Here is a 26594-nt window from a genome sequence, read left to right as displayed (position 1 = left end):
ACCTTTGTTCATTTTGGTTTTTAACCCCTGCTTTTACTGCCGCTATATTGGGCTTGCTGTCCTCTTACCTGCATTTAAATCAGGAAAACACACCGCCATTTGGTGGGTCCGGGTTCCGGGGCGGATTTCTTTTGCGGGCGCCATCTTTGGTTGGGCTGAGTGTGTGTGGGCGCGGGCGCCATCTTGGAGCGTCCCGACGCTCGAGTGGATGTGGGAGACGCCTATTTAAGGCGGACTCGTCCGCGCAGCGGTATCGCGCAGCGGGACGCCGTTCGCTTAGCCGGAGTCGTGCCAGAGTCCTGCCCGTCAGCGTCCCGGAGGCGTTTGAGGCGACGGGCAGGACGCGGCCATTCGGCTCGAGTTAGCTTGCTTTTTTGAGCACTATGCTACACTACTCGGGTCCGGAACTTCGGTCTTGGCAGTACACAAATGGTTTCTGCCGGACGGTTTTTCCTGCTCGCCACAAGGGCAAGCATTGCTGCCCTGGGTGTGGCTGGCGCCCGCAGAAACATCTTGGCGATGCGCCACAGAAGGCGGCGGTTTGCGCTAAACATCTGGGCCTACTGCTCAACACTCGATCTCTGGGCCGGCACGCTCTGGATGTTTTTGATTTGCTAGAGTCAGAAAAACCCCTGTTTCTAATGCTCACCGAGACGTGGCTCGACGAGGCGTCCAACCCAGATATTGCCACTGCTATCCCGCCCGAGTATAACATCTTCAGGCAGGATAGGCCGAAGGGGCGTGGAGGTGGGGTGGCATTAATAGTCAACAAAATGGTCACCTGCACCATCATTCCATCGGACGCGATCAAGGATTGCGAATCCCTTGCCTTCGCCATTGTCCTTTCACCACACCAATCGATGAAGGGTCTGCTAGTCTATCGGCCGCCAGGGCCCATGGGCTCTTTTTTTGAAGAGTTCCAGTCGGTGACCTCTTCTTTGTTACTTACATCAGAACATTGCATTGTCGCAGGGGACTTCAACGTCCATATGGACGTGGAAACGGATCCCGATGCGTTGAAAATGTTGGAGGTCACAGCCCCTATGGGCCTGGTTCCCTATCATGTTGGGCCGACCCATGAGAAGGGACATACCCTGGATTTGACCTTCTCTACGACCCCTATAGAGATGTTGGCCCCCATCCAGGTGCTTTGGTCTGACCACAGGCTGGTGAGATTTTATCTCTCAGATGCTGGGAAGCCTGCCGGTGTCCCCCGGCAGACTGCCGTGGGATTCAGGCCACTTCACCGGATTACTCCGGAACTGTTGGCACAGTCCTGCGCCGATCACCCCTGTGCCTTAACCGGGAACTTAGAGGAGGATGTGGAGCGTTTGCAGGTCTGGCTCTCTGAGAGGCTCAATGATCTTGCTCCTCTGAGACCCCACCGCAAACCCGAAAAAGGTGCTTCTGCCCCTTGGTTTACGGAAGCATTGGCGGCCTCTCGTCGGCAATGCAAGGTAGCGGAAAGAGCATGGCGCGTGAAATACGACGCGACGGCGAAACTCACCTACAGGTCTCTGGCGAAAGCGTGCCATCGGAACATCCTCGCGGAGAAGAAGGCTTATTTTGCCAGAAAAATTGAAGCCGCTTCCAACTCCTGTAAGGAGCTTTTCGCCATTGTGCGGGAGTTTACAGCCTCTCGCGCAGCGCCTGCCCAGACCCCCCCTCCTGCGCCTTGGGTCAGGGCGATTGCGGACTTTTTCACCTCTAAGATCCAGCGGATCCAGGACTCCTTCCTTGTGTTGGATCCTGAGGTACCAGGTCGGGCAGAGAATGCCGCTGTTACCCGACCGAACGCCGGTGTGGCCTTGGCAGCTTTCCCTCCTCTCTCGCTGACAGCTTCATTTGACCTGATGGTGGGACTAAAGTCAGGTTCCCCTCGGGATGCCTGCCCCGCAAAATTTCTGGCTAAAATGGCAGCTGTTATTAATCCACTCGTGAACCCCCTGTTGAACTGTTCTCTTGCACAGGGTGTGGTTCCCCAGTCTTGGAAGCAGGCAATGATTATTCCCCTGCTTAAAAAGCCTGGTCTGGATGTGGAGGTGTTAGCGAATTATAGACCTATCTCGCTACTGCCGGCTTTGGCGAAGGTCATTGAAAAGCACGTGCAGAAGGTGCTTACCGATTACTTGGAGGCCCACGACCTACTGCACCCTACACAGTCGGGTTTCCGCGCCAATCTTAGCACCGAAACAGCCCTCCTGGAAGTCTCGGAGGCGATAAAGGAGGTGCTAGATTCGGGTGGGAGAGCGATGCTGGTGATGTTAGACCTGTTGGCGGCCTTTGACACCGTCCCTCATGAGGGTCTGCTTGCTAGACTCTCAGAGATTGGTCTTCGAGGGACGGTGCTCCAGTGGTTTCGATCTTTCCTGGCAGGCCGTCGACAATCGGTCTGGGCTTCTGCTTGCTCCGCCGAGATGTCGCCATTGGGTGTCGGAGTTCCTCAGGGCTCTGTCCTGAGCCCAACTCTATTTAATATCTTCATGACCCCTCTGGCGGCCTCTGGCGGAGTCTTTCGGGGCCCAGATCGTTTCTTACGCCGATGACACCCAGCTCCTCTTCACCTGTGAGAGGGGTGCGGACTTCGATGGAGGTAGGATCCAGGGTTGCCTTGAGGCTGTGTTTCAGTGGTTCCATCATAACAGCCTCAAGTGCAACTCGGATAAATCCGAGGTCCTCTTTTTTGGGTGCAGCTCGGACCCGGACTGGAAAGTGTGGTGGCCGGAGAACAAGTTTCCACCAGCAAGTTCGTCCCAGGTAGCTAAAAACCTTGGGATTAAGATCGACAATGACCTCACACTACGCTCGCAGGTAATCGGTCTCACAGGCACCTGCTTTGGCTTACTCCGGATGCTTCGCAAGTTCCTTCCCTTGTTATCGGAGGAACACAGGAAGATCACGGTGCAGGCGATGATAGGCTCGAGAATAGACTATTCCAACGTCCTCTATCTCGGCCTGCCAGAATACCTGCTTCAACGATTATAGGTTGTTCTGAATTCGGCAGCACGTGCTATTTTTGGACTCTCTCGCCGTGCCAGAGCCTCGGGCCTTTTGGAGGCTCTGCACTGGCTTCCTGTCCGGAAGCGGATAGTTTTTAAAACTCTCACCCTGGCACACAAAGCCTTGCACACATCTGGAGCAAAATATCTTCAGAAAAGGCTGTCCTTTTACCGTCCTGCCAGATCGCTCAGGTCTGAAGCCTTGTTTCTTGCTGCAGTGCCCCGCGTGAAGAGAGCTCGCATCGGTGGCCGCTCCTTTAAATTATTAGCGCCTCAGCTGTGGAACAAATTGCCTGTGTCCCTGCGCAGCACCCCTAACCTGTTGGCCTTTAGGAAGGGGCTTAAAACTTGGCTTTTCACTTCTTAGTTTCAGGTCCTATCCGGTTTCCTCTTTTTTCTGTTTTTGTTCATTTTTCCTGTTGTGTTTTGAGATTAGTGTGCAATTCAAAGCGTCGGGACACTCTTTCGAGTAGCCGCACGCTATACAAAAAAACCTGTATAACATAACATAACATAACATAACGTATATATATATATATATATATTTTGCCCCCCCCCCCCCCACAAGAAAAGAAAATAGTCCAATAAACAGCACTCCACAGAAGTTCACCTGTTTCTTAGTGATACAAAAATGTTTTGGCTTGAAGCAAGCCTTGTCAAGTTATGTGCTCATTGCCTGTAGAAACAATGCATATAGAATTTTAGAAACAGAGGAGACAGACGTAATTAACACACCAACAATCAATAGAAAGGATTCTGAGACACTACCCTGCACATATTAAACTGTGACTCTTATTGCTACAATGAGTGCGATGAGTGGAAGGAGACTAAGCATTGCCGCTTGAATATCCTAATATTTTGCGGAAGTGATGAAATAAACAAAATTCATATCCCATAACAACACTGCCCCTCCCGGTACCATTCAACCTTCAAAAGCGCAATCAACCTTTGAGCGTATCTAAAAAGACAATATGAAAGCTATTCTCATGATTAAAGAAATAAGCATTGGCATAGCCAATAGGTCTCGCCTTTGGGACCTTATAAGTGTTTAGTTATCCAGCACAATATCCTTGGTGCAACAACATCAACTGTTGCATAGCTAAACACTTATAAGGTCCCAAAGGTGAGACCTATTGGCTATGCCAATGCTTGTTTACAGCTTGTTGGGGTATTACTAAAAACTATTAGCCAGTCGCCCTGGTGAAACAATTGAAGATTTTTTTCAAACTTACCCAGAAACAAATCAAACAGTACAAGAAGAAGCCCAAAAATGGGATCCGACAATTTTGCAAAGCTGTAACAAGCCACGCTTCTTTAGCCTCAATATGCCCACATCTGCAAAACTCGCACCCAATAGGTGGATAGGTTTATATGTAAAAAGATTCCTTTTACTGGTTTATTGACCTCGGAGAAAGAAGTGGAGGCTCGGCATTGAATTTAAAATGCAGCTTGCAGTCCAACTGAGCTGGGTGATATAGTAACTCATTTGTTACGCTAAGATAACCCTACTGTGAAGTTTCAGGAAAAGGCATAAACCCCTTCCACACCTCCAGATGAGGGCGTCACCTTACCTTCGTTCTCGTTGCATCCGGGGATTTCATGGTTTTCCACCTCGAAATGACAGAAAGGAAACTTTGAAAATTGACCCATTCAGGTTGTGGCTTATACAACGCTAGAGTGTTTCACCATATGTGGGACACTCACAGAGTTTTCGTTCTAACAACGGCAGGCGAGGGGATGTTTTTATTGACGGCTTTTCCGCACTGATGACGGCAAGAGCCAGAAACGCGTCTGCGGATGTTTTATAGCAGACACATACCCCATGAGTGCACCGGACCTTGGGAGTACCATGAACTCCTTGTTTTTGCTGTGTAATAAGTGGTTTCCACCACCACTTCCCGGTTGCACCCGCTGCGAGTTCGGCTGGCCTCAGGTGGAATACTGTGTTTTGGATTCAATTTGGGCTGGTGAACCGCCGCTTACGGACTCTGTTGACCCATTCAGGTTGTGGCTTATACAAAGCTAGAGTGTTTCACCATATGTGGGACACTCACAGAGTTTTCGTTCTAACAGCGGCAGGCGAGGGGATGTTTTTATTGACGGCTTTTCCGCACTGATGACGGCAAGAGCCAGAAACGCGTCTGCGGATGTTTTATAGCCGACACATACCCCATGAGTGCACCGGACCTTGGGAGTACCATGAACTCCTTGTTTTTGCTGTGTAATAAGTGGTTTCCACCACCACTTCCTGGTTGCACCCGCTGCGAGTTCGGCTGGCCCCAGGTGGAATACTGTGTTTTGGATTCAATTTGGGCTGCTGAACCGCCGCTTACGGACTCTGTTGACCCATTCAGGTTGTGGCTTATACAAAGCTAGAGTGTTTCACCATATGTGGGACACTCACAGAGTTTTCGTTCTAACAGCGGCAGGCGAGGGGATGTTTTTATTGACGGCTTTTCCGCACTGATGACGGCAAGAGCCAGAAACGATTCTGCGGATGTTTTATAGCCGACACATACCCCATGAGTGCACCGGACCTTGGGAGTACCATGAACTCCTTATTTTTGCTGTGTAATAAGTGGTTTCCACCACCACTTCCCGGTTGCACCCGCTGCGAGTTCGGCTGGCCCCAGGTGGAATACTGTGTTTTGGATTCAATTTGGGCTGCTGAACCGCCGCTTACGGACTCTGTTGACCCATTCAGGTTGTGGCTTATACAAAGCTAGAGTGTTTCACCATATGTGGGACACTCACAGAGTTTTCGTTCTAACAGCGGCAGGCGAGGGGATGTTTTTATTGACGGCTTTTCCGCACTGATGACGGCAAGAGCCAGAAACGCGTCTGCTGATGTTTTATAGCCGACACATACCCCATGAGTGCACCGGACCTTGGGAGTACCATGAACTCCTTGTTTTTGCTATATATATATATATATATATATATATATATATATATATATATATATATATATATATATATATATATATATATATATATATATATATATATATATATACTGGCGGTCGCCAGTAGATAGTTATAGTTAGGACCTATTTTCCATAGGAAATCCGCAACATTCTATTCCCAATAAGTCTGGCGCCGGTTGATGAATCATCGTGAAATTTTCCAAACTTTTACCCAGCTCCACTCCGCTCCTACCCTGAAAGTTTCGTGGTGATTCGTCAAGCGGGGGGGCGAGAAAAAATGGGGGTCCCAAACACGTTTTCCCCATGCAATTTCCCATAGGATCTGTTGTCGCAGCTACAGCCCGAACCGCTGAACGAAATTACACCAAATTTGGCAAAGAGGTAGTCCTCAGTTCAGACTCGTGCCTTTTGCATAAATGGTGTGAATCCATCCAGTAGTTCCTGAGTTAAAAGTATATATATATCTATGGCCGGGGAGGATCCGCGGACCCTACCCGCACCGTAAGCGCACCCTCCCCGAACCGAGCACGCCCCCTCCCGATCGCGCGCTGAATGTTAATTGGCTGTCGAGTGTCTGTCTTCATTCGAAACCCGGAACTGTTGGCGGCCATTTTCTGCCTCGGTAGAAGCGAGGCTGAAGAAGCAAGGGGAATAAGTGTGTAAAACATTTAAAGGGGGCAGAGTGGAAATACTCTGACCCTCTAGAGGTGCTTAGGGGGTCCCAGAAGGACCCCCTGGGGCCCCCTTTTTTAAAAAAAACGTTGAAATGCGCGCACGGTGCGCGCATCCTATCGCGTTGGGTGCGCGGATCCAAGGAAAAAAAATTGAAAAAAGACAAGATATCTTTGGTTGTATTACAACTTTTTACACTGAAAGGTAGGGTGTATATTTCTGTTTGTTAAAGGCATGATTCTTATTGGTTAACAAAAACAGATTGGAAGGAACATTATATATGATAAGCTGATATGTTGAAAAGTCAAGCACACTTGCTGTCTTGTTTAGCAACATTGTGTGCTGAACTTGCGACCTGTGTGCTCAGTGCAGTGTTCCATGACCTGTTTCTATGATAACGGGCTGAAGGCAGATTGGGGGAAGGGATGAAATGTTTAACCAATAGAAATGTGTGTTTGCTTTTGAGTTTATGTGTGAAGGATTGTGATTCGATGTTTACATGTATATGTGTGGAAAATGAAAGGGAAACTTTTCCATTGTTTGCTTTTGCTGAGAGGTGCACAGTGCAGAGATTCTGTAAAAGAAAATCTGGTGTGTGACTGATATACTTCTTAATCTACAAAACAACTTGAAAGGTGAGTTATTTAATTTTGAGGGGATGTATGTAGACTATTTTGATTTTAATCAGACTAATGTATTTCTCCTGCTAAAGTGTAGGGAGTACTTTTTTTCTCTACAATCTTATTGACAGTGTGTGTGCATGTAAAAACCATTCTGTGATAAGCATTTGTATTTTTCATGTGTTTGCAGACAGATAACTGTGCTGTTTTTATATTTTAGTAGAATTAGAAACCAGTCATTGTTTATGAATTTGTGAAATGAGTTATGATTCTATATTAAAATGTAGTACTCCTTCTAGATGAAGAAATGTGTTTTGGTATAGTGCAAGGGATAGTGTTGTTTGTCTAGAATCACACAGTGAGTATGTGTGCATTTGGGAACCACTGTGAGATAAGCATTTGGTAACATTGTGTATTTGCTGACAGATAACTGTTTTAAAACCTGTCATGTTGTCAAGTTTTAGTAGCATTAGAAGCCAGTCTTTGCGTATGCATTGATAAATTAAGTAATGCTTTGACACTAATGTGCTGTACTTTAATATGCAGATTGTGTGTAGTCTCCTTACCCCTTGCACAGTAGTGAATGAGTTTTGGTAAGCTGCTAGGGATAGTGTTGCTTGTCTAGAATCACACTGTGAGTCTGTGTGCATTTGGGAACCACTGTGAGAGAAGTATGTGGTAATATTGTGTATTTGCTGATAGATAACTGTTTTAAAACCTGTCTTGTTGTCAAGTTTTAGTAGCATTAGAAGGCAGTTTTTGCTTATGCTTTGATTAAATGAGTCAGGCTTTGACACAAAAGTGCAGTCCTGAAATATGTAGATTGTGTGCAGTTCCCTTACCACTTCCACTGTAGTGAATGAGTTTTGGTAAACTCCTAGGGATAGTGGTGCTTGTCTAGAATCACACTGAGTTAGTGTGTATTTGGGAACCACTGTGAGAGAAGCATTTGGTAACCGTGTATTTTCTGACAGATAACTTTTTTAAAACCTGTCATGTTGTCAAGTTTTAGTAGCATTAGAAGCCAGTCTTTGCTTATGCGTTGATTAAATGAGTTGGGCTTTGACACAAAAGTGCAGTCCTGAAATATGTAGATTGTGTGCAGTTCCCTTACCACTTCCACAGTAGTGAATGATTTTTGGTAAACTCCTAGGTATAGTGGTTGTTGTCTAGAATCACACTGTGAGTCTGTGTGCATTTGGGAACCACTGTGAGAGAAGCATTTGGTAACATTGTGTATTTGCTGACAGATAACTCTTAAAACCAGTCATGTTGTCAAGTTTTAGTAGCATTAGAAGACAGTCTTTGCTTATGTGTTGATTAAATGAGTCATGCTTTGACACTAATGTGCTGTACTTTAATATGTAGATTGTGTGAAGTCTCCTTACCCCTTGCACAGTAGTGAATGAGTTTTGGTAAGCTGCTAGGGATAGTGTTGCTTGTCTAGAATCACACTGTGAGTCTGTGTGCATTTGGAAACCACTGTGAGAGAAGCATTTGGTAACATCGTGTATTTTCTGGCAGAAACTCTTTTAAAACCTGTCATGTTGTCAAGTTTTAGTAGCATTAGAAGACAGTCTTTGCTTATGTGTTGATTAAATGAGTCATGCTTCGACACTAATGTGCTGTACTTAAATATGTAGATTGTGTGCAGTACCCTTTCCGTCTTCTAGACTAGTGAATGAGTTTTGGTAAACTAATAGGGATAGTGTTGCTTGTCTAAAATCACACTGAGTCTGTGTACATTTCGGTAAGGATTGTGATAGAGGCATTTGGTAACATGGTGTATTTGGTGACAGATAACTGTTTTAAAATCGGTCATGTTGTCAAGTTTTAGTAGCTTTAGAAGCTATTCTTTGCTTATGCATTGATAAAATGAGTCAGGGTTTGACACTAAAGTGCAGTACCATGTACTATTCTCTTCACTGTGCCAGAACTGAAAATTTTAAAAGTTTTACCCAGGTACTGTCCTAGCAGTAGTCTGATGATTTAGTCAGTTTCCAAGTACTTATGTTGTGAACCCTACATTGCCACATAGACTGCTTCAAATGTCTTTGCAGTATGCATGCAGTCTTCTAACATACTATACACTTGTCTTTCACATCTTCAATTCTCTAGTCAGTATCCATACAGTCCAGCAAACACCCTGTCACTCCCTTTGCACTTCTCTAGTGACCCATTCAGTACCAAGTACTAATCCATTCCCTGCGCCAAAAGCCTACCATTTATAAATTCACACAGGCACTCTCCTTGCTGTACTCTAATCATTCAGTCAGTACCCAAGTACTCATGCAGTGAGCCAGGCCTGATCACATAGACTGCTTCAAACCCCTATCCACTATACATGCAGTCTTCTAACCACCAAGACACTTGTCTTTCACACCTTCAATTCCCTAGTCAGTATCCATACAGTCCAGCAAACATCCTGTCACTCCTTTTGTACTTCTCTAGTGACCCATTCAGCACCATGTACTAATCCATTCACTGTGCCAAAACCCAAACACTTATAAATTCACCAAGACACTCTCTTTGCAGAACTCTAATCATTCAGTCAGTGCACAAGTACTCATGCACTGAGCCAGGCCTTAGCACATGGACTGCTTCAAACCCCTATCCACTATGCATGCAGTCTTCTAACCACCTAGACACTTGTCTTTCACATCTTCAATTCCCTAGTCAGTATCCATACAGTCCAGCAAACATCCTGTCAGTCCCTTTGCACTCCTCTAGTGACCCATTCAGTACCAAGTACCAAACCATTCCCTGCGCCAAAAGCCTACCACTTATAAATTCACCCAGGCACTCTCCTTGCTGTACTCTAATCATTCAGTCAGTACCCAAGTACTCATGCAGTGAGCCAGGCCTTATGACATAGACTGCTTCAAACGCCAATTCACTATGCATGCAGGCCTCTAACCACCTACACAGTTGTCTTTCACACCTTCAATTCCCCAGTCAGTATTCATACACTTCTAGCAAACACCCTGTTACTCACCCAGTGTGTCTCCTTATAGTACTGTAATCATGCATTCAGTTAGCATGTAGTCTGGTAGGCTTTAGGGCATGAACTGCTTCAAAGTAGTGTGCACTATGCATGTAGTGTTTTAATGATCGTCACACTTGTGGTTCAGGGCTATAGTTTCTTAGTCCGTTTTTATATAAAATGTGTTTGTACAGTAATGGAATAGTATAAATTTTAAAGTTATTAATATACATTATTTGTGACTCTTTTTTACAGATACAGAACAGGAGTGTTTCTCCTCTGTTTGCACTCTTCTCGTGCAAGATTGCTTGGATGAAGGGTCCTTCGGTGTTTCATCATACTTGCCGTGCCATACGAGTATTTCTTGTTAGGATCCCCTTGCAACAGAACTCTTTTGCAAATCTTGCACGTGACCAAGGTGGCATTGATCTTTGTTTGCCCCTCGGGAAAAGTAAACAATTTCCACACCACTGAAGGAAAACGTTGTGGGCGTGGTGCGTCCTCCAAAAATTCATCCTTAGATTCGGTGAATATTTTAAAGCGACAACATTTACAGTTTTTGTAAGTTAAACTTATAACATTTTGTTAGCTGTAAGCATTTTATATATCTGTGATTTTTATCTTGTGGTATTTTGTTGAGAATAGCATGTTGGTTTTTTTTTAACAATCTTTTTGATTGTTTTTTTTTGCCCGCTGTTAAGTGATGAGTATGATTGAAATCACTATTTTTAGTGAAATTTTATATATTCTGAGAACAGCAAAAAAGGAAAACAAATTACTTTGTGGAAATTATGCTGTGTTGTAAAAAAATTATTATTACATGTTATAAGGTTTTTTTCCTTTTCTTTCACAGATCCAAATTTTAAAATAAGCAATTTATATGAATTTAGATTGCAATGAAAATATGAAAAAAATGTATACCATTTTTTATTCCTATTACTGTGAAGGTAAGTTTAACTAAGTCTCAATATGCAGAATGACGAGGTATGCAAGAAGCTACAAAGTTGTAACACGTTTCTAAAAACACTCTGTTTATACGTATGTAGTTTTGAAATCTGACTATAATCAGATATCATGTGACCTGCAAAAAAGGAGATTTGAGGGGTTCATAATATTTCCCATTGTACCTATTAAAGGACCGCAATCATTTCAATCATTCTTCTTTGAGCATCTTTGCAGACAAAACTCTGTGCTTACCTTCTATCATTCGCAAGGAATTTTAAAACCGGAAATCTGTCAATTTTTGTTACATAGTTATTGCGCAAGACACTCGTTTATATTTACAAAGAGAGGAAAAGGCACTCTGTGTACTTTTTCTACTCCATGTAAATACAACCTCATCATACACACCACTTTGCGTTGAAAGGGTGTTCTATAAGTGTTGTTGTGCATGATTGCACTGAATACTCATAGAACAAGATATATCTCTAGATTTATCAGAAATCATAAATCTCGATATGTATGGGAATGCTGCACCATTCTAAAATTGGTGTAGGAAAGTACAATAAGGAAAATTATTTTTATTTCTCCACATTTTTATAACTTCAATGCATGCTAAAATGTTCAGCCTACATTGAAGGAGAAAAATGCATTTTCTCATTGTTTTTGTGCAGGAAGGTGTGTCTTCCTGCAGAAAAACAAACAGCACATGACACAGATATCCTTGCACTATGGTGCAAGGGTGCCTGTGTCACCACATGCCTTCAGTTTAAGCAGCTGTGCAGAGAGAAGCATAGATTTGCAACATATTTATGTACATATGTTCCATCCCTATGCTTCGGAAGTACTACAGCACACTGTAGTTAAAGAGGTTACTGTGTGATGCTGCAGCACTTCCTCATAGTTCTGCACTTATACATTCACCATATGCTACTAATGCATTCATTCACTCAATTACGTACTACACATACATTCATCTAAACTTTCACACACTAACAAAGAAATGTAGCTCTTTTTTTAAACCAGGAAAGTTAGTTCTTAAATATTGAAATTGAGGACGGATGTCCAAGTTTTGGGCTGATGAATGCACTCTTGAAGTGCTCGGCTGCGATGAGGTCGAAGGCGCAGGAGCAGGAGTGTTTCTCATCCGTCGGCACTCTTGTCGTGCAAGATTGTTCGGATGAAGGGTCCTCAGGTGCTCCATCATACTTGCCGTGCCGCACAAGTATTTCTTGTTAGGATCCCCTCGTGACAGCACTCTTTTGCAAATCTTGCACGTGACCAAGGTGGCATTGGTCTTATTCTGCCCCTCGGGAAAAGTAAAACATTTCCACACCACTGAAGAAAAACGTTCTTTGCGTGGTAACTCCTCCAAAAATTCATCCTCAGATGTATGAGGAGATGCAGGTGATGCCTGCTGCCCTGAAGCCATTTTTAGTTGAAAAAAGTTAGAGCTAAGTGTAAACTTAGTCTAAAAAATCATCTTCTCTGCAAAGAGATGCTCCTCCAAAGAAGGTCAAAGAAGAATGATTGAATTGGGTGGGGTCTTTCAATAATTAGAACAGGAAGTGTAATGAACCAATCAAATCTCTTTTTTTGCAGGTCACATGGGATCCGCGCACCCTCCGCTTACGCAGCACGCACCCAGCGCGCATCCGCAAAATTGAATAAAAAAAAATTATAAGATTAGTTTTAAGACTAGTTTAGAGTTTGTCTTCAATTAATATTCACATGAAATACATATATATATGTTTTTTTAAATGTTAAATATTTAGCGGGATCCGCGCACCTACCGCGTCATAGACGCAGATGACGCATCGCGGAAGCGCGTAAACGTAGCGTTACGTACATCGAACGTGTCGTGTATAGGGTGGGAGTCGCGTACCGGTCGCATTGCAATCGCGCACTAAACACGTACCCAACGCATACCATGCACGAATGCTAACGCGTAGGGATCGAGAACGGTGCGCTTAGGGTGCGCGGATCCAAAAACATGGAAAAATATATATAAAATAAAGTTTGAACATATAGTTAAAAAAATATTTTGAAAAATATGTTTGAAAAACCAATTAAATTCAAATAATATTTTTTAATTTTTAAAAGAATTAATTGAAAAAAGAAGTTTAAAAAATGGTGATAAAAAATATTTTTAAAAAAACATAATTAATGAAATTGACACTGAATTTGAAAAATATAGAAATGCAATCAAAATCATTAAACATGATATCTTCAGAGATAAGTTAAAGATAGGAATTAGCATTTAAAAAACCTTTGAAATTCACTGAAAAAAACATAGGTTTCATGCACGTTATAGTTAGGAATAGGTATTTAAAAAACCTTTGAAATTCACTGAAAAAACCAAAGGTTTCAGGGGCTTTATAGTTAGGAATTGGCATTTAAAAAACCTTAGAAATTCACTGAAAAAACCATAGGTTTCAGGGATGTTATAGTTAGCTGGACATTTCTCTCGTACAAAACCCTAGAAATTCCCCTGTTATAGTTAGTTCAGCTAACTATAACTCGCGCCCCTGCAATGCACTGCTGATGACGTCACATATTACATCACTCATGACATGGTCAGTGACATCACTGATGACATCTCAAATGACGTCACTGATGACATCATCCATGTGATAAATTACTGCATCTTCTCACACCCTAATTTAACCTTTGATACACCAGCTCAACATTTCAGACGTCCATTCTCAAAACCATAGGTACTCCAATGCCAATAACTACATACCCACTCATTAACTCTTAGGTCTACATACACCTCCACTCACTCACCTGTACAGTCACTCATACTTACAGTCACTCCGTACAAGACTATCATATGCATTTATACACATATATAGACACTCACAGACTGCCAATCATCCATTGAGGTACTGACACACCTAGTCAGTCGTGCAAGTAATTAAACACAGTCCAATTTACTCACCTATACAGTTAAACACACTCAAGTTCACTTACTCATAAAAATAGTACCACATTCTTACGCTCTTATACAATCATTGATACAAGCACATACTCATCCATACAGCCACTCTCACAATCACACACTCTCACATATACCCACTTATATACTCTTACACGCATATATACTGCCTTTCACATATGTAGTCACACATGTACCACTGAGATATACATTCAATCCCTAACACACCCATACATACACTCACCCAACCATACAGTTCATCACAGATGCACTCTTAAAACCATGCACCCATAGAATCACCCACTCACACATCTATGCATAGAGTCACACACACCCTACCCGGATGTATGACGTTACAACGCACACTTTTACAACGCATGCACTTACAACGCATTTTTTACAACGCATAATCCATTACAACGCATGACATTACAACGCATGACACTACAACGCATTTTTAAAAACTACCTTTACAACGCATTTCCATTACAACGCATAATACCTTTACAACGCATACCATTACAACGCATAATATTAAATTGCATTTAAGGTAAGTATTAGATAGTATAGGGGTAAAAGTTACTTTTCTAACTCCAGGGGGTGCAACAGTAGGGTAAGTGTTGGATAGTATAGGGGTAAAAATTACTATTCTAACTCCAGGGGGTGCAACAGTAGGGTAAGTGTTGGATAGTATAGGGGTAAAAATTGCTATTCTAACTCCAGGGGGTGCAACAGTAGGGTAAGTGTTGGATAGTATAGGGGTAAAAATTACTATTCTAACTCCAGGGGGTGCAACAGTGGGGTAAGTGTTGGATAGTATAGGGGTAAAAATTACTATTCTAACTCCAGGGGGTGCAACAGTAGGGTAAGTGTTGGATAGTATAGGGGTAAAAATTACTATTCTAACTCCAGGGGGTGCAACAGTAGGGTAAGTGTTGGATAGTATAGGGGTAAAAATTACTATTCTAACTCCAGGGGGTGCAACAGTAGGGTAAGTGTTGGATAGAATAGGGGTAAAAATTACTATTCTAACTCCAGGGGGTGCAACAGTAGGGTAAGTGTTGGATAGTGTAGTGTAATATTATGCGTTGTAATGGTATGCGTTGTAATGGTAGTATGCGTTGTAATGGAATGCGTTGTAAAGGTAGTTTTTAAAAATGCGTTGTAGTGTCATGCGTTGTAATGTCATGCGTTGTAATGGATTATGCGTTGTAAAAAATGCGTTGTAAAGGTAGTGCGTTGTAAAAGTTGCGTTGTAAAGGTTGTTCCCCACCCTACCCACACAAACACTCAGGCACCCATACAGACACTCAGACAACCAATCAATAACCCATATAGACACTCATATAGCTATTCACAATACCATGCAGCCACTTATACACCTACACACAGACACATACAGACATTCACACAGTTTAGTCACTAGTCTGCAGTAAGATACATTTAATGACTCACTTATAGAGTCAGTTACGCACCTAGAAAATCATCCATTCACACACTTGTACACCCACTCATTCTTCCACAGGCCTTTCACTATAAATATATAAAACATATTTAAACTTTACAGAAACACATAGTCACTGGATGACGTCATCAGTGATGTCATCAGTGATGTCATTTGAGATGTCATCAGTGATGTCACTGACCATGTCATGAGTGATGTAATATGTGACGTCATCAGCAGTGCATTGCGGGGGCGCGAGTTATAGTTAGCTGAACTAACTATAACAGGGGAATTTCTAAGGTTTTGTACGAGAGAAATGTCCAGCTAACTATAACACCCCTGAAACCTATGGTTTTTTCAGTGAATTTCTAAGGTTTTTTAAATGCCAATTCCTAACTATAACGCCCCTGAAACCTTTGTTTTTTTCAGTGAATATATATATATATATATATATATATATATATATATATATATATATGATCAGAATTTTGTATCCCGTATCAATTCCAGGAATAAGAAAACAGCACACCAGGAAACCGCACAAAATTTTATTGTGCACTAGCTTTAGAAGGACGACGCGTTTCGGCGTTTGCCTTTGTCAAGTCACTTCCGACATGCCAATCAGCCATAGAAATACAAGTGTATAGTTCATTAACATGGAAAAAATACTAAAGGATTGCGCTGCATCGTAAATGCTGTGTAAAATAATTCTAATACATTCATTCTGTAATATTATGAGCGAAAAAGTGAATGCAGTTGCATAAACATAAAATTACATTTTACTTGAAGAAGCATGCTACGTAAATAAGTAATTGTGTTCGCTAATCGTAATGTTGTTCAAAACAATAAAGTTGGATTTGATGCAAACGCAAGTGACGACCACTGATTGTATACATCGTGTTGGATAGTATAGGGGTAAAAATTACTATTCTAACTCCAGGGGGTGCAACAGTAGGGTAAGTGTTGGATAGTGTAGTGTAATATTATGCGTTGTAATGGTATGCGTTGTAATGGTAGTATGCGTTGTAATGGAATGCGTTGTAAAGGTAGTTTTTAAAAATGCGTTGTAGTGTCATGCGTTGTAATGTCATGCGTTGTAATGGATTATGCGTTGTAAAAAATGCGTTGTAAAGGTAGTGCGTTGTAAAAGTTGCGTTGTAAAGGTTGTTCCCCACCCTACCCACACAAACACTCAGGCACCCATACAGACACTCAGACAACCAATCAATAACCCATATAGACACTCATATAGCTATTCACAATACCATGCAGCCACTTATACACCTACACACAGACACATACAGACATTCACACAGTTTAGTCACTAGTCTGCAGTAAGATACATTTAATGACTCACTTATAGAGTCAGTTACGCACCTAGAAAATCATCCATTCACACACTTGTACACCCACTCATTCTTCCACAGGCCTTTCACTATAAATATATAAAACATATTTAAACTTTACAGAAACACATAGTCACTGGATGACGTCATCAGTGATGTCATCAGTGATGTCATTTGAGATGTCATCATTGATGTCACTGACCATGTCATGAGTGATGTAATATGTGACGTCATCAGCAGTGCATTGCGGGGGCGCGAGTTATAGTTAGCTGAACTAACTATAACAGGGGAATTTCTAAGGTTTTGTACGAGAGAAATGTCCAGCTAACTATAACACCCCTGAAACCTATGGTTTTTTCAGTGAATTTCTAAGGTTTTTTAAATGCCAATTCCTAACTATAACGCCCCTGAAACCTTTGTTTTTTTCAGTGAATATATATATATATATATATATATATATATATATGATCAGAATTTTGTATCCCGTATCAATTCCAGGAATAAGAAAACAGCACACCAGGAAACCGCACAAAATTTTATTGTGCACTAGCTTTAGAAGGACGACGCGTTTCGGCGTTTGCCTTTGTCAAGTCACTTCCGACATGCCAATCAGCCATAGAAATACAAGTGTATAGTTCATTAACATGGAAAAAATACTAAAGGATTGCGCTGCATCGTAAATGCTGTGTAAAATAATTCTAATACATTCATTCTGTAATATTATGAGCGAAAAAGTGAATGCAGTTGCATAAACATAAAATTACATTTTACTTGAAGAAGCATGCTACGTAAATAAGTAATTGTGTTCGCTAATCGTAATGTTGTTCAAAACAATAAAGTTGGATTTGATGCAAACGCAAGTGACGACCACTGATTGTATACATCGTAATTCATGAATACCTCTGCGCAATAGTACCATTTAGAATACAAATAATTAGTTAAATGTAGGCTGAAATAGCCATGCGAGTAATCCAAAAAGGCTCAAAATTGCACTAGAAGGTACAAACTCTGCGCAACGAATACAGATACATTCATGGTTATATTAAATCAAATGATACGGTAAAAGCAATTAAGTAGGACACGAAATCCTATTATAGGGGGCATGCTATTTGGATGATTATTCAGTCCTCATGTTAAGTGAACCTGATATTAAGGGAATTGTTACGACTCAATCAAGTTGGAGTTAATATCTACACATTGATAATAGCTGCCCATTATTTCAACATTGTGAACTATCACCCTGGACAATGAAATGTAAATTATTAATTCAATGCATGCTAAAATAGCCATATTTTATCTCTAAAGTGACATTCACTAATCACACAGGATCCTAAGATCAGAGTTATTATGCTTATATTTGATAACGGGCAGATGGTAATGACAGTAGATACTAATGTCGTTAATGTTACTCTAATAAATCAATAATAGAGCCTCCCTATAATGATGTAAGAGGATGATTGGCACATTACGGAAGCATCCATTGCTAAATGCTGGATAGGAAGGAGTGGTGGGTTAGTGATATGTATGATGAAAACACGTGACAGAGGAAGGGTAAAGAGGAGTAACTGGGATGAGAAGTAGGAAGCCCAAAAGGAGTTCCAATGAGAGCATCCACAATTGTGGTAAGCGCCTATATGATATCCCAATTGGGAAATGTGGTGTCATCCTCAGTGCACCTATATCCCTATCTGAATAAAAGTGGGTGTAAAAACAATTGTGAAAAATAAATTTGAAAATAACATAAAATCCCAACTGTAAATCGGGAGTGTTCATAATACTCTAGAGACCATTTAGTAATTGTACTAATTTTGATACCAAGATGTTATCGACTACAAGCCTATGTGAGTTGCAAGTTCCTCCCCACTATTGAGTCCTTTAGGTATTTTGCAATCCAGATCTATGATAAATCTGGACTCAAGTACTCTTAAGTTTTTCTCTCGGTCCCCTCCTCGAATATGTTTGGGAATTCTCTCTACTCCAAAGAATCGCAAACTGCTGTTGTCACTGTTGTGGAATTCAGAATAATGGCGTGCTACTGGATAGTTATGGTCACAGTTGGCAATGGCACGTAAATGCTGCAAAATTCTTAGTTTCAGTGGTAATTTGGTACTGCCTACATACCGGAGGCCGCAAGGGCACTCAAGTATGTAGCCAAAGGTTGGGCAGTCCAGGTGTATTCTGAAATTAACATGCGTGTGAACCATATGTGGGTCTGTCACATCTTTGAAATCACCGCCAACAATACATGTAGAGGAACCAGACTCCATAAGTATCCTGGCTACCTTATCTAGTGTCAGATGTTGGAATCATGGGAGTGCATACATACTAATCAACTTGAGCTCTCTCCGGCCCCTTGTCCCCTGCACCACAACAAACACGCCGTGTGAGTCTGTCCAGGTTTTGTTAGTGTGGAAGTTGGGTATCTTTTTAATTAATATGGTGACTCCCCTCGATCAAGTGGAAATTCCAGCGTGTGCAAGTGTGGTATACACTCCCCTCCCCGGAAATGTACAGTGTGTGCCCATCAGTGTGTGTCTCTTGTAGAACGACAATGTTGGGTTTGAGCCTTTTATTGTATCAGGTTACCAGCCCCCTTTTGATTTTGTTTCCTAGCCCATTGACATCCAGGTCATCACTGAGTACGCCCCCTCACCCGTTGTACATGTATTCGTTTCTCATGATGGCTCAAGTCTGTCCAGCCTTGACTCCAACAACTCACTTCACTGTCCGAAATCTCGGTATCCAAATGGTGGTTTTCGAATAACAGATGTCCCTAACTTTTTTCCTGGTTTCCCTTGTCTCCCAACATGTCCCCCCCTCCCCACACTCTCCCACTTCTTACACACCTCCCCCAAATGGGCAACATGACAACTGGGGTGCAGGTAAAGCCTGAGAAGTCTGTCTCCCTTCCCTCCCCCAAAATCAATATTTTATGAACAAGGCGGTTGGCCTCCCCGCAACCGCGCAAAGCCTCTCACCTGCACGTCGCTTCAGGGGCTGCACAGTTCTATTTGGGGTGGTCCCCTGGGGTCACTTCATCTGCGGCAGAGGTCGGTGCCTGCCGAGGCAGCAGCAATGGACGTAGCTCCCAACGGCTGCAGCAGACCCCACAGCGCCTCACCCTCCTCTCTGGATGCCACAGATGAGTCCCTCTCACCGGCTCTCTCACGGTCGACAGTCAGGTAGGCCTCTCAGAAGCTCTTCTGCTGCATCCCTCGCGGCGATCACACTTTAGCGGGCCGATGGCAGTCAGTTCGCGTATCCGGACCACCTCTCCCGATACTGCGTCAGGTTCCAGGGGATAAGGGTCCGACTCCTGTGCTTCTTCTCCGCTCGCCTTCTCTGCACTCTCTCTGGTTGCCGGCAATCTTCTCTCTAGGGTGCTGCCATCTTGAGCAGTCGTGCTCTGTACGCACCTTGTTTCTCTATGAAGGCTTTATCAAGGCTGGAGGCACCTCTTATCAACCCCACCACAGCCGGTATGTTTCAGGGGGTATAGGACGCCACTAATTAGGGTCGGATGGTATCCAAAGGGCAGGATTCACTGCAGGATTCGGTTTGGGCAGTTGGAGCTTGCAACCGATGAGGCTACTCGGCCATGTTGCTGGACCATTTACTTTTGGCCAATTCCTCAGCAGGCCCGATGGGCAGTGATTCTTTGGTTCCGGGAGCATGCTTTACCAGTGGACTGCAGGGGACTAGTGCCACTAATCCAAGGGAGTACTGTAGTTGCCTTTGGCTTTTAAAGTCTGGGCGAACCGGAGTCGTGCAGCTGCATGGTGGATGCCAGAGGTGCAGGGTACCACGCTTGCTTTCTGCAGGTCCTGAAGTCGTCGACTCTGATCTTTTCTTTGTCCTTGGTTGCAAGTCAAATCGTATCGGAGTTTCTGGTGCCAGTGGTGCCCCTTAAATTCTAGATTTAAGGGTGTTAGGGGTGTGGGTGAAAGCAGCCAATGGGCTACTAGCCCCAGGAACAAATCCACTCCTGAGGTGACCACAGCTGAAGGCGTGTGCCACCTTGGCTACCCAGAACCCTCTATTCTGCCACTTTTAAAAATGGGAGAAAACTTCCTTGGCCGTACCGACCCGGTAGCCCACCCTAGGGTTGTGGCTAGCCTTCTGTGGGTGTACACCTCTTGACTACCTAATTTTCCTACCTGCCCAGGAGCAAATGTGCCTGGGGGAAGGGGGAAGGATATTTCCTTTTTTTAGGGAGGTCACCTGGATGCATATCAGAGGTAGTATAAGCTTTGAAGCTCACCACCTTGATGTGCCACTTCACTAGCCATAGAATCAGGGAGGGAGGTGATACCACCTTCCCAGTCAGGCATTTTTTTTTACTCCTGGGAGTGTTCACACCATCAGGCAGGGGTAAGATTCCTGTCTTGGCAGCAGCAGCTGCAGGCTATCAGCCAGGGCACATGAAAGGCTGGGGCAACCAGGTGGGCAACCTCTAAGGTAGCCACCTGGATGCATGCCACATTACATCCGACATGGGAATCATGTCAGGTTTGAGAAGAAAAACGTTTTTTATACCAAACATGACTATTTTCAGTGGGACCATAATGGAGCTGGCAACCTCGGGGTGCCCAGGTGCCAGCCCATGTTATCCTATGGCCCCCGGAACACTTATAGTCGCCCTTAATGGAAAGAGGCTACTAAAGGGACCTATAAGCTTGCACTTACATGTCCTCACCTTTAATATAATGCACCCTGCCTTTTGGGCTCAGGAGGCCTACTTTGGGTGTGATTGGCATATATTAAAAATAGTGCTTTGACCTTGCCACAAATGGTGAGGGCAAGTCGAGCTGGAGCAGTTTGCACTGCTCCTGTAGTCTGCCATGGTAGGACTGCTGTCATCTGTTTATTTGAGTCACTCGGGGTGGCACAATCAGTGCTTCAGGCCCTGGTGCCCCTTTTACTCTCATGCCCTCTGTACCACTGGTACCACTTACCAGGGACTTACAAGGTAGTTAAGATCCTTGCCAATTGGGGCTACCAATTCACATGTATCAGATTTAGGGAGAGGGCACTGGCACTAGGGCCTGTTTAGCAGGCCCTAGTGCACTTTCAGAGTCATAACCATCAGCATTGGGGCAAAAAGTGTTGTGGTGATTATACAAAAAGGGCACAAACCTACAAGCTGCCTACATATGCCTTCCTAATGCACAATTTGGCACAGTGAAACTAGGCAAGTTGATCACCAAGCAACATTGAGCGCTCATCAAGGCTAGACAGATCTCCGAATTCTAAAACATGATTAAAGGGTATGATGACTTCCACACAGGTGTGCAAGCATATCAAAACAAATTATTGCAATGTTCGATGTAAACTTGTACAATTTAGTTATTTGTATTGTACACAGAGTAACACTAGTGGCAATGTGTAAGATGAATGCAAATAGGTCTGACCAATAGCCAAGATGTGGCTGTGAGGGTTAACAATGAGCCACCTAGTACAGTACTATACAGTGGTTATGGTTAAATAATTATTACTAAATTAACAGCGAGATAAGCAGCTTGAGGTTTGAGCTCCTAAACCGGGGGTGTCCACCCTCTTGCCAGAACAACAGCTTGAAGTGTCAGTGAGTGTACAAGATGGTGTTCACTTGTGCTATCGTATCATGTCTGTTGTGGTTTTCCGGTTGTCTAAATCACCATTGTTTTTTACTTTATTGCATTGCATTTAAGGAATCACAAATTGCGATTCCTTAAATGCAATCGCTATTAAAGTAATCGCAATTTTGTGATTACTTAAATTGCGATTTTTGCATTTGGGATGATGCATCCCAAATGCAAAAATACTGGTCGTAAGGGGCAGATTTATCTGCCCGTTTGCGACCGGTTTTTCCTTCGATGCATGTGGGCCATTATCTTTTTTCCCACCGTGGCGTACTTGGCCTTAGAGGTCATTTTGACGCAGACCTTCGAATACTAAATATGATCATGGGTGTTCCAACCATTGCATATATGTCAAAGTACTTCCGCCACAAACACTTTTTATTATTTTAGGGTAAAGCACCAAACTGCACACAATTCTAATATTTGAACAGCTTACAACTGTGGAACCTTGAATTCAGCAGCACTAGAGTTATGGATACTGTGGTATGGAAAGTGCAACAGAGGTTCCTGGGCGCCTGGGTTCATTTTTAACTGAAGGTGGCCGTGTCCCATCCAGTTAGTGACACCCTCAGGCAAAGGCATCAATCCCTGACACAGCAAGACCAATAAAAAGTGTTCTAGGGTTCTAGCCAGATGGTTACCTACTTCAGACATGATTAATGGTATAGAGAGACAATGGTTTCCATTGGAATACCATAATGTTTCCAGATTCTATTAGCTCACTTTACCAACACTATACCTATTAAGGTTCTTGCTATTGTTATTTTGCTATATTCACAAGGAATGTAAACTCTGAAACCAGATGAATTTACTGACCATCTTTCTGTCCCTCTACACCATGTAAAATAATCACTCACTAGACGAGCTTCGTGACCTCAATATCTGTCATGAGACCGCATATCAGTACACCATACAATCCTCTCTGCAAACACACTAAAATATTTCCTTTGCAAAGGACTTTCTATTGGAAGATAAAACAACCTGGTGCATTACATTACTTAATGCTGTTCAATTGAGCCCACACTTTAATTCAATACTGCATTTTATGTTTTCCCTCATTCATCAAGGTACATCACTGCACACTGGTTTAAAACCTACAATTACCTCACATTGGTCCCTTCAATCTCAAGCACAAGTGACTGAATGTTGTTGTCAGTGATTCGTTTTATATGACCGTTCCGCACCTGTGAAGTTGAGAAAAGAGAGTTTCAGGGATGGAGATATGGCACGTGAATGACAGTTATGTTATAAGAATACTGAAACTAAACTATTGCCCGACAGGAATACAGTGCCCAAAATATAGCTTACAAAAATAGTGCTGGAGTTAATAACAGTAAATAAAATCTACACCCAATGGTACAATATTTTTGTAAGCAATATTTAGCACACAATATTTCTGTGAGATGATATTTTTGCTAAGAATATTCTGACATACAGCCTTATGAGGTGTGATATCCACAATACACAGTAAATTCATATTTGCTACTCTTACCTTTACATCTATTTGCCTAGATTAATCAGGTTGTAACCAATCTTGAAAGATTTGGAAGATGTCTTTAATCATTTTTGCAGGGATGGCTATCAGAGCAGTAATAGGTGGCCTTAACTTTTTTCACGGTTTTAGTGAGGTTCTTTTGACATATGAGCCGGTATGAGCTTAAAGGCATCCTATGTGTTTGAGTATGTTGGGGGTGGAGGTATATACGTTGTGCAGCTCTTGTTGAGTGTTTCAATTAATTTGTTACATTATTATTATACAGTATTTATCCACATATTTTTCAGAGGCGGGCAGCTAGAAACTATGAGCTCCAAATCCTGGATTCCCTCCCTCATTTAAAAGGGATACAGGCACTGATACAGACCCAAGTCATCACATTTCTATGTGACAGATATGAGTGGCAAAGACCTATTCTTCATAAAAAAAGAAACCTCCTTATTTTTTCATTTTTTCATTGCAGGTCAAGGCACAGGATTGAAATGTATCTGTTCAATGTTACTAATGAGACATATCAACTGCTGTATAAAGGTACAGAAGGTCTTCTAATATACTTTAATACAGTTGACCATGTCTTATTTCTAAGCACCTTAGTCTCTCGTTTTTGAATTGGGCAATGTAGGAAGGCGTATTATGTAATGATGCTGGTTAGGCTTCACTGTGTAATATTCTCCCAAATCCCCAAAGATGGTCCATGGATTCACAACAATAAATCCTTAGCGCAGTCCTGGTAGTGTGGCAAAGGTAGCCCGTTTTGCAGTTTTTTCCAAGCTGCAGCCCCCACTGATGATCATGAAACAACTTATCACATGGACATGCTTGCACATTACCATCAAGAACAGTGAGTCCTTTGCTTAGGAAGGCTCATTCTATGCTTGACCTTTTTTCTTTCCTACCCTCCTCTGTTGCCTATTTCACCACTGTAGGAAAGTGGAATATTATTTGGTGTGGGGGTTAGGCCTCTTCATGTAATACTATCACAATACCCCTGTCACGAGTCCGATAACGGACTGCGGACTTTGTTGCCCTTCGATTCTGACCCAGTTGTTTCACCCTTTGTGCAGAAAGGACAAGAGCCCTTTAAGGGAATCTCTCAGGCCGAATCCCCGGGGGCGTGGCCCACAAAGTCATATCCAAGCGGCCTATCGGAGGAGCAGCGGGCGCAAACAAGAGGGCCGTCATTCTTTCAGGAGACTGAAGCGGGTTTCCCCCGGAGCAGGAGAGGTCGTGGCGTGGACAGAGAGAAGCAGCGGATGCGGAATAGCAGCGAGAAGAAGCGGAGCTGAAGAAGAGACCGAAGCAAGTACTGCTGTGGCGTGCAGAGACGACAAGTCGGGAGGTCAACGGGACTATGTTTCGCCCAGCCACCCCCCTGGAGGAGGGTGGCTTACTAAGGTACGGGCAACGCTACAGGGGCTTACGGGACACGGGAGGGCGTTGTATAGAGGGAGGAGGGAGGTCACGTCGGGGCTCACTCGTTGCCGGACGAAGGTGACTTTTCCCCTCACTCCCCTTCCCTGAGAGAGAAATGCCAGTTTTTCCCTGCGACTCACTCCTGTCTATTTCTTTTGTTGTTTTATCCCCGTCCACCCACGCCATTTCCATCAACGCTGGGGAGGTGACGTACCGAATATCCAACCCCAAGTCCAGGGGAAGACCTGGTGAAGACGGAACCTTTTCCAACCAGGAGTTCGGACCCCTGAAAGACCATAGACTTTGACTTTATTTTTGTGCTCTTGACACATTGAATTTTGGAATAAAACAAAAATTGCTGAACTTTATCCCTCTCTCCTGCAAACTTTCATTGGTTTGGCCAGCCTTCCTCTGGAATAGATTTTGGGTTGAGACAACCCCAAAGATGGGCCTTGGATTCACACTAGCAAATCCTTAGCTCAGTCCTGGTAGTGTGGCAAAGAGCGGTCAGGCTTTACTAGAGGAACATGTGTTAAGCATTTCAGAGTTCCAATATGGACGATAAGTAATTGACACGACTCGAAAGAAATCCAACATTAATCTATAAAAATAAAGCTGATTTCTATATAAATGTAGACACCAAAATGAAGACAATCAGATAAGCATAACCTGAGTTATTGATTTTAGAATGAAAAAGAAATCAGTGCAATTCAGTACTGCAGAATTTTTGCATTGTGGTCAACGGGGAAAAGCACTAGTGACAATCAGTCACTTGCAGGTTGAATTGCGTGGGACCCTCTGGGGGTTAAGATGATGTCGGTCCCAGGACCAAGCCAGGACAGTGAGTTACATTTTATCTAGCCGTGAAGCCCAGGTGCAGAGTTGTCCTGGCTGTCCTTGGTGCTGAAGCAGGAGCCGTGGGGTAGCTAGTTTTACCGCTGGTGAGGAAGCGGATGCAAAACGTTGACAACGGGGCCACTGCTGTGTTGTGCTGAAGGTGCTGCGGAGTTCCCTTGGGTTGTAGTGTCGAGTAAATGTAGTAGTAGCCGGACTGGCCACCACCAAGCCTTGGCAGCGGTAAAGTCAGCAAGAATTTATTTAGATGTCTGGAGGTCTGGGGGAAAACGTACGCCACCTGAAAGTTGCTGGAGGTCAGGACAGCGATTCCCACAATACACTGGACCATCTACTTTTGGG

General features: G+C 43.2%; 1 protein-coding gene across 1 annotated transcript in view; it reads right to left on the bottom strand.

Moving 5' to 3' along the window:
* The window catches only part of CFAP20 (cilia and flagella associated protein 20), a 126418-nt gene that overhangs the window by 78925 nt on the left and 20899 nt on the right, over positions 1-26594 (bottom strand). Inside the window, exon 2 of the mRNA XM_085637064.1 lies at positions 23594-23673. Coding sequence (XP_085493190.1) covers positions 23594-23673 — 80 coding nt within the window. The remainder of the gene's footprint in view (positions 1-23593; positions 23674-26594) is intronic.

The sequence above is a fragment of the Triturus cristatus genome, chromosome 12 (assembly GCF_964204655.1).
Source record: "Triturus cristatus chromosome 12, aTriCri1.1, whole genome shotgun sequence".
NCBI classification, from domain to species: Eukaryota; Metazoa; Chordata; class Amphibia; order Caudata; family Salamandridae; genus Triturus; species Triturus cristatus.
The sequence above is the reverse complement of the archived record's forward strand: the minus strand, read 5'-3'. Positions and strand labels throughout refer to the sequence as shown.